At 43.5% G+C, this 12,027-nt stretch overlaps 2 protein-coding genes across 6 annotated transcripts in view; one reads left to right on the plus strand and one right to left on the minus strand.

The window, feature by feature from the left end:
• CDR2 (cerebellar degeneration related protein 2) overlaps positions 1-3,720 on the minus strand; it is a 28,852-nt gene extending 25,132 nt beyond the window's left edge. The window contains exon 1 of the mRNA XM_025855468.2: positions 3,324-3,720. Within this exon, the coding sequence (XP_025711253.1) occupies positions 3,324-3,402 (79 nt within the window). The 5' untranslated portion in view covers positions 3,403-3,720. The remainder of the gene's footprint in view (positions 1-3,323) is intronic.
• Positions 3,721-3,885: 165 nt separating this feature from the next.
• Positions 3,886-12,027, plus strand: part of LOC141371670 (transmembrane protein 180-like) — a 47,717-nt gene continuing 39,575 nt past the window's right edge. Inside the window, exons 1-4 of one of the 5 annotated variants that reach the window (XM_073887995.1) lie at positions 3,886-3,915; positions 4,421-4,776; positions 8,631-8,805; positions 9,775-10,500. In XM_073887995.1, coding sequence (XP_073744096.1) covers positions 4,721-4,776; positions 8,631-8,805; positions 9,775-10,500 — 957 coding nt within the window. In that variant the 5' untranslated portion in view covers positions 3,886-3,915; positions 4,421-4,720. Of the gene's footprint in view, positions 3,916-4,078; positions 4,777-5,595; positions 5,701-8,630; positions 8,806-9,774; positions 10,501-12,027 lie in introns of those variants that run through there. The other 4 variants (XM_073887997.1, XM_073887994.1, XM_073887993.1 and 1 more) reach the window with 4 other exon arrangements.

The raw sequence follows: 12,027 nt of genomic DNA on the forward strand, positions 1-12,027 counted from the left end.
GACTAAAAGAAAACTCAGTTTCTGAAGTCTTTCCACCTTGTTCTCAGGGGTACATTTCAAAGCAAGCACCATCATTACCTGCACAGAAGGCTCCTGCTGTCCCAGAAAGGATCTTACCCATAGAGATCATTGTCAGTATTCTTACTGTGCCAACTCAGCTCTCTGACAAAAGACAGTCTCTTCATCAAAGTGTTCTGTAAAAGCAAAGGGTTTTCTCCTTCAGCCTGCACAAGCTTTACATGTTTCTAACAAGGTATAAATGGTGGTCCACAGCCTTCCGAGGTTAGAATTTTTCAGCAATTTTAATTTAAAAAAGAATTCGCGGGGCGCCTGGGTGGCTCAGTTGGTTAAGCGACTGCCTTCGGCTCAGGTCATGATCCTGGAGTCCCAGGATCGAGCCCCACATCGGGCTCCCTGCTCACCAGGGAGTCTGCTTCTCCCTCTGACCCTCCCCCCTCTCGTGTTCTCTCTCTCATTCTCTCTCTCTCTCTCTCTCTCAAATAAATAAATAAAATCTTTAAAAAAAAAAGAATTCGCCAGCAAACTTTGATATGGTCGATTTACTTAAATAATGCTTCTATTGCTAAAGGAAACAAGTTTGTAGTTTAATGACTTTGAGAACAGGATCTTAAAAAGTCTTTAGCAGCTCTCTCCAAACAAGGCTTGTTCAGTAAAGTTTATAGTGAGGATGTTAAAAAACAAAAAAACAACAGGGGCGCCTGGGCAGCTCAGTCGTTAAGCATCTGCCTTCGGCTCAGGTCACGATCCCAGGGTCCTGGGATTGAGCCCCACATCGGACTCTCTGCTCAGGGGGAAGCCTGCTTCTCCCTCTCCCACTCCCCCTGCTTGTGTTCCTGCTCTCACTGTCAAAATAAATAAATAATATCTTAAAAGAAAACAAAAAACAACAGATGTCTGCACTTGATAAAACCCCATTAGATGTGCTTATCAGTCTAACAGGACTTGCTCCCAAACTGTATTCAGCATCTAATAGCTACCGAGGGCCTACCACGTGCCAGGCACTGTAGTTGGGCACATACCAGGAGGCAACATCTCCAGGCTTCACTAATAGATTCCTAGACTGTCAACTCCAGGAATAGAATCCTATCCTATCTTGTGGATAGGCACTGTGACCCCAGTGCCTAGATGAATGCCTGGCACAGACTCTATAATACATTTTTCAGAAATTAACACTTAAAAATTCGTTAGAAGTTTAGGTGTTCTTTAACATATAATTTTTAAAAATTGGGACAAAGATATCCTTTCATTCACAGTGCAGACTTCATTCTTCTACAGGCCATATTCACGAGTTATGATTGTTGGAATTTCACATCTATTCCTACTCCAGGCACTTGGTTATGACATACAGGGTTATGTCAAAGTCCATTGTGGTAACAGATGTAAAAGTTTTTTGAAAAGCAGAGAACAAATTCCAAATGCAAATTGACATTAAGGAGGTTCGGACCTGTGCTCATTAAGGTTTCATTAAACTTGAACATCTGATGGCTTTGTTTTGATCAGAGGTTAAAGAGTTCCACATGTAATGCCAACACGTTGCATTTGTTTCCCATAGACTGACATCTTACAACTGGTTGTTCCTAACAACTTCCCACAGGGTGGAAGTGCAGTGTGGACTAAAGCACCTGATGGAAGAGAGCCATGAAAAGAGTAACCCTGTGTGAGCAACTCAGTTCAACAAATATGAAAACTAAGCCTCTATTATGTGTTAAGTTTGCTAGATTTAAAAAAAAAAAAGAGGGGGGCCTGCACAGATCAATACTTGCTAAAGATATTTAGCTTTGATTATACAAACTGCTTCATTTATTGTAGGGAAATGCTGCAACTGTGCAGTGGTTTCCTTATTAATCTTGGAGAAAGTATCAAACTAGGCCATCAATCCTTATGGGGAATTTTGAAAACAGGTTAAAATATAAGACAAATTTGCCTGTGGACATTGAGAACACATGATGGCACATACTGCACTGCAGCCACTGAACAGCTTGGGCTATTTAAGTCAAATGGTGAACCACTTTGGTTCAAGTGACTGTCCACCACATATCAAAAATCACCTTTTCCCAAGAGTTGCTTGTACTTAGAAAAGACAAACAAAACAAGTTATTCAAGCCTACATCCCCCCCCCCAAGTTCAGTGATTGCCATGAACCAACATCATGGTCATTTAATATTCAACTAAGTGAGATGTTAATTTTCAGTGAAAGTTTAAAGCTGAAAAAGTTGCTTTTTACAGAATTGCAGAGACCGAAGATGCCTGAAAAAAATTCCTAAGGAGTGTTCAGTAATAGTGGCTAAGAAAGTTGGTTCTGAGGTTTGGAGTGGAAGTCCTAGCTCTCCCAATAACAGTATCTATCTACTACGTCCATAGCTTGACGGGAGGACTAAATGAGCACCTGTGTTAAGAACCCACAAAAAGCTTCCCCAATTGCAAATTCCTGCTATTAATACGCAAAACAAGGTGGGGGGACTGGCTCCAAATTTGAAAGCTGCTCTAAGATTTCTCTCTGGAGACACCTTCAGCAAGAAATCCAAGGCAGGCCAGGATCTGAATGCCTGTTTTTAACTAAAAAGCTAGAGCGCAAACTGCCAAGAAGTGGCGGACGCAAAAGTGCCTCAAGTCACTTTCACTTGGCATATGGTGAACTATGCATTGGCCCCCCCCCAAAAAAAAACTCAACTTTCTAACACCCAACTGAAGCTGTAAACCGATGATAAAGGAGAGAAAGGGTCTGGGCAGTGACTACGACTCCTCGTTCTGAGTGTGTGGGTTCAAAACCGCTGGCCTCCACCCTTGACTCGAACGAAGTCGTTTGGCCGTTTTAGCCTCGCTTTCCTCATCTGGGAAATGGGGACAAGAGAAGTTCCTCTCCAAGGAATGGATGGAGCGGGTGAGGTGGGCGGGCCCGGCACGGTTCCTGCCACACAGCACTGCTACCCCTACCACCTGCAGCAGCTCCCACTCGGTTCGGGCTTGGTAGGGGGTCCTCCGGAGGCGCTGAGGCCGCGGGGTGCAAGCCAGGAAGAGGCCGTCCTGCGCCTCCGAGTAATGCGGTGAGGATTCAACCAGCTAACCCGGGAAGCGCTCCCAACGGTACCCGGCCCACACGCAGGGATGGTGAGGGGCACTGCGCAGAAGCGGCCTCCCGGCGGGCAGGGCACACGGCCGATGCCCACGCCAGGTGAACGTCGGACCTTCCCGCACCTGGCGTCCGCTGGCCGCCGGCAAGAGCAACTTTTTAACGGTTTCGCGCCCGAGAGCCTCCCCGGCCAGGCCGCCCGCCCGAGGTGGGGGGGCGACCGCGCCCTCACCTTGCTGGAGGTCCTGGTGGTCGTACCACGGCTCGTCCTCCTTCATCTCAAACTCCTCCACTAGGTTTTCCGCCAGCATCTCGGCCGGCTCCTCCGGGGGCAGCGGCGCCCGCCGCCGCCGTCCCGCCTCAGCCGCTGCCCCGGGCGCTCCACGGGCTCCTCCGCCCTCAGCCAGAGCCGCCCTCCGGCGGGACGCGACGCCGCCTAGGCTCCGCCGCGTCTCCTGACCAGAACTGCTCCCCGCCGCCGCCGCACGGGGCGGCTCACACCGCACGCCGCGGACCGGCCTCCCGACCCGCCTCGAGCCGCCCAACGGCCGGAGCTCCGGCACCAGCGACCGGGCGGGTGCCCTGAGCCGGCTTCTCACGCTGCAGCCGGGCCCAACGTGGCACTTTGGCAGAACCCTCCCCGGCCGGGGCCGCGATTCAAACCCCCGGCGGCGCCTCGGCCAATCGTGAGCGGGCCGGTGGCCGAGCGGCAGCGACGTCGTCCAATCCTGTCTCACTGCAGGCCCGCGGGTCGCCCGGTCTCGCGGGCAAGCAGCCAATGGCGACTCCGGAAGAAACAAAGAAGGCGGGGGAAAGGCGAAGGGGTGCGGCCGAGGGCCCCGCCCTCTCCTCTGCGTTGGGGCGGTTCTGGGCCAGCGTTCCGAGTGCTGGGTGTGGAAGTGGCGGCCTCAGCGGCGCCTGTGGCGGGTGTCCGGCCGGCTAGTTAGCAGGTGGACAGGCTACGCGGGCTCGAGGGCCGGGAGTGCGGCCCCCGAGCAGTGGGCGGTTGTCGTGGGGCGCTCTTCGTGCAAGCGGAGGCGCGAAGGGTGCCGGGAGTCCGGGGTCCGGTACCCGGCTGGCCCCTTCTGGTCTTTTGACTCCCAGATTTGCGCTCCTCGATCTGGGGAAATTAAGGGTCGGTCGGGAGTTTAGGGTTGTTAGCTGTTTTCTCCTTGATTATCTGAGTGCTCATCTCCAACCCACTGAGAGTTGTACTCACTTCCCCTGAAAAGGAGGGCTCATTTGAGTATCCGGGGGCGGAAAAGGGTGCAGTTGAAGGTATCTCCTTAGAAAAAAATTAAAAGCACTTTTGCACACGATTTTTAAAAGGTTCATAGATCGCCAGTTAAGTACCCGGGCTCACGACATTGCACCTGGAGGGAATTGAGTGCAGCCCTAGCACTTGATGGCCAGCAGGGCAGTGAACTTCGTTCTCCACAGAGTTAAAGTTGATACTGTTTGTGGGGTGCGGCTTTCCTATCATCGTGCATACAAAACACAGAAATTCTTAAATGGGGTGAGCGGAAGGTCACTGTTCTCGACCTCAGTGTAAAGGTAAAGATCGGCTGACAGAAGACAGCAGCGCTCTCTCCTATAGTAGAATGCCAAATAATAAATGTAGAGGGAATAATGGTGTTGGAAAGTAATAAAGGAGGAATGGTAAACGCAAATCCTTCTGAATTCAGGTATACTAAAAGGCAAAATGTTACTGATTACTTTTTATTGCTAGGTTAAAGAAGAAAGGTAGGTTACCTTATAGCCTTTACTGCCCTAATTGTCAAAATTCAGGTAGAGGTATAGTCCAGAACCAAAAGAAAAGAAAGCCAACTATCTTAATCTAAAAGTAAGTCACTACACATTGAGCTCTTTGGAAAGAGAGATGATTGGATTTAGGATTTGCTGACGGTGATTTGTGGAAGCTGAAGGTCTAGAATCAGGCATTTGACCTTCAAGAGATTCGTCTCCCATAGTCACTGATCCGCAAGACTGAAAGTGCTAGCTTTTTTCTTCATGGCAAATAACTCATCGGACTCCAAATCAAATTGGTCAGTGTATTGAAACGTTCTTTCATATTCTCCTTTGAAAACAAAAAAAGAAGAAAGATATGGAGAGTTAACATTATTGATAGTTTAAAATGGCAAAAAGACTTTATGTCTTTGGTATTTGTGGGTTCTTTTTAAGGACACCTTTTGGGGAAACTTTTTTCCCTGGGAAAGTGTGAACAAAAATTGCATTGAAAAAGAAATGTTAGCTTTCGCTGCTCAAAGCCATGCTTTGGAGGGGTCTCCATCATTCTTTTATAGTCTGCTTAGTCAAAACTTAGAAGTAATCATGAACAGCCTCTTCCGTGACATTAATATTAGTTGGTGTAGTAGTAGGTGAGTGAATAACAAGCCAAGTTGATTCTAAAAGGAAGGGTTTGGGTTTTCATTTAATAATTCATGGGTACATTGTACACCTGCCCAGCCTAATCATTATACCATTTTGCTATTTAAACTCTTCAGTATAAAACCTTTTGTGGTAAAGAAGAACCAGTTTCAGAAGTTTTTTGTCCCTGCTCGTAAAGATACAATATTTTTGCTGGTGTTTTGTTGCTGTAGTAAAATCAGGTAAGGAGAGATTTAGATAGTAGTGGTGGCTTTAAAAAAAATTGTAAGTGGTGATTTTCAGTTTGATACTGAAATAAAGTACTATGATAAAAATAATATAAAGCAAAATACTGGTAGTTCCTTTTGCAAATGGAAATAAGGGGGATTTGGAACTGAGGGTGATTTTACTTCCTCCTCTCAGTATATATAAACAAAGAGAAGTTCAGGCTACAAGAGTTTTTCATAATGTTAATAAAACCTTATATTCATACGTTTCAGACAGGGTCGGTGCTTAACTCAAATTCTTTTTTAAAAAATTGAACTCGGGGCACCTGGGTGGCTCAGTCAGTTAAGCTGCTGCCTTGGGCTCAGGTTGTGATCTCAGGGTCCTGGGATCGAGCCTCACATTGGACTCCCAGCTCATCAGGGAGTCTGCTTCTCCCCCTTCCCCCCCGTCATGCACTCTCTCTCTCACATAAATAAAATCTTCAAAAAAACTTAACTCGGCAAGTTTATGACCCTTTGCAAAATTCTGAGTTTATAAATACCCACCTCCTGACTTAGTGATAGATCAGCTCAGAAGGTGTGGCATGCTTCTTGTTTCAGCATGCTTGAAATAAAACTAAGAAAAAGAAGAGTGCCTCATTTTGGTGGACTAAATTTGTATCTTGGCTTTTGGTTCAACTGACTCCCTTGTTTTGGCCTTGGCAACCTAGTCTTCAATCTTCATTCTCACTTAGGCCAAAAGTAACTCTCTAGAATGGGGTCTTCACCGGTAGTTCCAGCTTTTTCAAATCTGAGTATTACCTTTAAAGCCAAAAATATTGACTGACCGCCACATAATGGTGCTTGTACTTTTCAAGTGTTTGTGCACTGCATAATGACAAAAAAATTCAGATGGTATCTTATCATTACAGCAGAATCTACAAACATTTTAAGAATAGTAGTACACATATGAGCAAAATATTCTTTATTCAGTCTACAGACTATGCTTGGTCTGCATATGGGTTTCGTAATCCCTTTTAATTGTAGGGCCCTACTTCCCATAGATTTGGAATCATTTTTGGCTCTACCCAGTGCAAAGTGAAGCTCAGGGACTTAGATAATTTGGTCATTTGTTCACTCCTCGCTTGTAGCTTGCCCTCCCCTAAGAAATTGGGCAGTATAGACTGCAGTGCCTGCTTAATTCCCAAGGATTATTTAAGCAAGTAACTTCTCTTGAGTTATCTGAATATTTGTCTGTTTTGTGACTTAGTAAGATTGTGCAGACCTGGCCAAATATTCCAGGAAGGTAGGGATAAAACAGAAAAATCATGGTATTATCTTAAACTATAGTCAGGGATAAAAGGAAGATGAATCTGTACCCACCTCTTGCTTGGCTAAACTTTTCCTATTTTCCAGTTGCATAAATCAAGTCATTGAAAGACTGAGACAATAGTCCAGATTTAAGAGGGACATATATATCAGAGCAAAGACCAGAATGTGTTATTTCTTTTTTTTTTAAAGATTTTGTTTATTTTGAGAGAGAGAGAACAAGTGCATGCGAGTGGGGGGAGGGGCAGAGAGCAAGAATCTCAAGCCCGACTCAGGACTTGATCTCACAACTGTGAGATCATGACCTGACTTGAAATCAAGAGTTGGACGCTCAACCAACTGAGCCACCCAGGCACCCCCAGAATGTGTTATTTCTTTTTTTTTTTAAAGATTTTATTTATTTATTTGAGAGAGAGAGAGAAACAGCATGAGAGGGGAGAGGGTCAGAGGGAGAAGCAGGCTCCCCACTGAGCAGGGAGCCCGATGTGGGACTCGATCCCAGGACCCTGGGATCCTGACCTGAGCCGAAGGCAGTTGCTTAACCAACTGAGCCACCCAGGCGCCCAGAGAATGTGTTATTTCTAATATCCATCTTAGATATGTCCTTTGGGCCAAAGTTACAGTCTGTCCAGAGAAGAGCAAGAATAAATATTCCAAAGCAAGTCTGTAATTACTGAATGGTCAACTTTATACTAAGATGAAAGGTTCTATTCCTTCTGTGTGGCTTTAGCTAAAGGATGTCACCTCATTGTTCCTTTTCTGTTGCACCCTCCCAAGTAGGGAGGATAATAATGCCATAGACACATCTCCTTGGCCTCTAGTTAAGCATATCCAGGGGGTGGGGGGATGGGTTAGCCTGGTGATGGGTATTAAAGAGGGCATGTTCTGCGTGGAGCACTGGGTGTTATGCACAAACAATGAATCATGGAACACTACATCAAAAACTAATGATATAATGTATGGTGATTAACATAACAAAAAAATTTAAAGAAAAAAAGCATATCCAAACTCATGGATAAATCTCGCTTTTATAACTTGGAAGAGTTATTAAAAATATATTCAAGTAGGGGCTCCTGGCTGGCTCAGTTGGAGGAGCATGTGACTCTTGATCTTGGGGTCATGGGTTTAAGCCCCATGTTGGGTGTAGAGATTACCAAAAAAAAATTTTTTTTTTTAAGATTTTATTTATTTGACAGAGACACAGTGAGCGAGGGAACACAAGCAGGGGGAGTGGGAGAGGGAGAAGCAGGCTTCCCACTGAGCAGGGAGCCCAATGTGGGACTCGATCCCAGGACCCTGGGATCATGACCCAAGCCGAAGGCAGACGCTTAACGACTGAGCCACCCATGTGCCCCACTAAAATTTTTTTTAAAATATATATTTTTATTCATATATATATGAATTCATATATATATGAAAGTAAGTTATACTCTATGAAAATTAGGGTCCCTGGCAACTTCTCAAAAAATGTTGAGTGAATGGATAAGAAACTAAAGTGTTGACTCTGGTGATAGCTAGTGGTTTTTGACTTTTACTTAACTAAAATTAAATTAGTGTCCAGTGGAATTTTGCCACCCATCAGCTATTATATGCAAACAGTGAATTTAACCATTTTCCTTTTTTTTTTTTAACAAAAGGAAGAAGAATTCCTTTGCATGGAAAATGATACTTATAAGTATCAAGCCCATTGCTTGGGCATATTCTATGATAACATTAGGGACTGAAATGCTAAATTCTGTCTTCAGTTTCTACTCTGTGAAGCTTTTTTTACATCTGTACAAGATTTCAGAAGTGGCCTTTTACCAAGCCCAGGTGAGATGGAGCCCTCATTATTATATCACCTAGGACAGAGTTTCTCCTTCCCCACAGTTGTATGTGATTATGATTTTCCAAAGAGCTGATTCTTCACACAACTGACTTTTCAAGGAAAGGTTATCTATGTCCAAGATCCTCTGAGGGCAAAGAAACTGTTAAAAGTTTGCCACTTGAAACATAAAAGCTTTAGAATTTAAAGGGAAATCTTTGGCTATCTGGAAAATTCACTTATATGGAACAATTAGAATTATTATTAAGATATTCTATGTCTTGAAAAGGTCCATGGTAATCACAAATTGTATTGTAACTCATTACCAATTATATAGTCAGAGTGGATAGAGTTAATGGTCTTAAAACCCTTATATTTTATAATGTTACTCATTTATTACCAACAATATACTTGACTTACTTAGTATTTTTTGACATTTTGCAATGGCAAACATTGATATTTTAACCTTTCCTAATGGAATTACGTCAAACTCCGTCATGGTATATATACAGGTCATCATTCTCTGCGGAGGCATGGCCTTGTGTGCCTTATGGGGAAGCAGTTTAACATAATGACTGAAAGGAAAGATTCTGCGGTCATCTGCTTTGGCTCAGACCCTGGCTCTGTCATTAATTAGCTAGGCAAATTGATTAACTTCTGTGGTCCTCAGTTTCATTTGTAAAGTAGGGATAATTGTAGCACCCGCTTCATAGGATCATTTTAAGGATTTAATAAATTGATATAAATATTTGTACAATGCCTAAACAAAGTGAACGCACTTTGGCTTTTGGAGTGGTATTAACCAATAGGATTATGGCTATTACAGGATATACGCCCCCTGATGGTTCTGAAAGCAGTGAACTTTTCCTCCCCGCCCCCCCTTGGTTTTTGTTACTTCCCGTTAAGTAAAAATCCAGGAGTCATTTTCATCAATATAAACCACACTAAAATAATCCTGTGGTTTTTTTTTCTCCTAGATGATTTTAATGATCTGGAATGCTCTTCATGACCTGACTGGGTATTTTCACAACAACTCTCAGGCCGACTGCTGTTCCAGTCAACATTGTTCTGTTTTTTACGGTGCCCCTTTATACTCAGTAGCCTTCCTGCTTCCTTGGTTCCCTTGGAAATACTATCAAGAAGGTGACTGGCTTAGTGGACTTCACCTGGTGGTATCATTATGTGCTTTTGATAGCACACTTACCTTTGTTCGGCAAGCCCAGTGTACACTGTTTGCAGAGATTTTCACGAGACAAGAAAGTCGGCTTCAGCTTATTAAAATTAGCCAAATGACATCACTGGTAGGATCCACCAGTGTCCTTTTCTGTGCCCTCATCTCCGATAACATGGAAATTTTACTCAATTTTCAGGCTGTTGCTGTGGTCATTGCTATTCTTGCCGTGGCCAGCATTTACACTGGCATATACCATATGAAACACTTTGAACCTACAAGAAGCCCTGGGGAAAACCTTTTCTCAGAAAGTGAACAGGATCTCCCCTGGACCTCCATGGTCTCACTGATAAGACAGATCTTGACCCAGAAGAACTTTCGCCTTTTTCTGATAACGAATTTCTTCCAAGTCTTCCATTTAACCTTCTTCAATAACTTCATGATGATCTTTGCAGATAATCTCATTCCTAAGGATGTTCTTCCTTCTTCCATAAGGAGCATCATGTATGGGGCAGGCTTTATTTGCCCACAGGTATGTGATGATTCTTCCTGTAACTTTCTACAGGGATAAAGGTTTAACTCTTACCTAGCTGAGGAGATTAAAAACCTGATTGTATCAGTAGTTTGACAAAATGACACTCATAGAGACCCAAAGACAATAGAGTCAATGATATTGCAATAATGTATAACAGAGGGTAGCTACACTTAAGGTGAGCACAGCATAACATATAGACTTGTGGAATCACTATGTTGTGCACCTGACACTAATATAACATGTGTGACTGCTGTACTTCAATTTAAAAAAGAAAGAGACCAAAGATTCAGAGCCCCAGGTGTTATATAAGATTCGGTAGAAACATAATGGAAACAAGAAATGAAAGGAAAAAGGAAAAGAGAACCTAATGAGAGCAGAGCCACACGATATTTGAAATATTTAGCTTTTGAATTTTGTTCTCCTGAGCTTTCTCACTTAAACCATAGCAGAGGTTTGGATGGAAATAAATGGCAATTTTGCTTTACCCAGGCATTTAATGTTCCTGTAACTACTATAAGGAAGAGGGTTACTTGATCAAGAATTCTTGAAGCCAGGTTTCAAAACACTTGGCTAAAAGACTGAGTCCTGGAATTCCAGAAGGTTATTAAAATTCCATGCTCATGACCATTACTGGAAAGGGTATGTCCTCCTTCAAAAAGTACACCAGCCTGCTGGGTTTTTTACACCAGCTGGAGAGTTGATGAATCATATTGCTTTCCTTCACCTAAATATATCATCCCAAAATATGACTTAACCTAGGCTATGATACGGGTTTTTACTATTTTCATAATTAAATAAGTAAAATTCATTATTCTTTTCAGAAAATAAGTCATTCTAGACAGATGAGTTTTTACTGTTTACATGTTTACATGGTTTCAAGAATATTTAAACCATGTGGGATAGAAATAGTTCTAAAATATTTTAAGTTTTGCCACACTCTTTTTCTTTAATTTTTTATTGTTATGTTAATCACCATATATTACATAATTGGTTTTGGTGTACTGTTCCATGATTCATTGTTTGTTCATAACACCCAGTGCTCCATGCAGAATGTGCCCTCCTTAATACCCATCACCAGGCTAACCCATCCCCCCACCCTCCTCCCCTCCAGAAACCTCAGTTTGTTTTTCAGAGTCCATCATCTCTCCTGGTTCGTCTCCCCCTCTGACTTACTCCCCTTCATTCTTCCTCTCCTGCTATCTTCTTCTTTTTCTTTTTTCTTATAATATGTTGCGTTATTTGTTTCAGAAGTACAGATCTGTGATTCAACAGTCTTGCACAATTCACAGCGCTCACCGTAGCACATATCTTCCCCAATGTCCATCACCCAGCCACCCCATCCCTCCCACCCCCCACCACTCCAGCAACCCTCAGTTTGTTCCTGAGATTAAGAATTCCTCATATCAGTGAGGTCATATGATACATGTCTTTCTCTGATTGACTTATTTCACTCAGCATAACACCCTCCAGTTCCATCCACGTCGTTGCAAATGGCAAGATCTCATTCCTTTTGATGGCTGCATA

This window comes from Callorhinus ursinus, unplaced genomic scaffold (genome assembly GCF_003265705.2).
Source record: "Callorhinus ursinus isolate GAN/ISIS: 27379988/994484 unplaced genomic scaffold, GSC_fseal_2.0 scaffold85, whole genome shotgun sequence".
Taxonomy (NCBI): domain Eukaryota; kingdom Metazoa; phylum Chordata; class Mammalia; order Carnivora; family Otariidae; genus Callorhinus; species Callorhinus ursinus.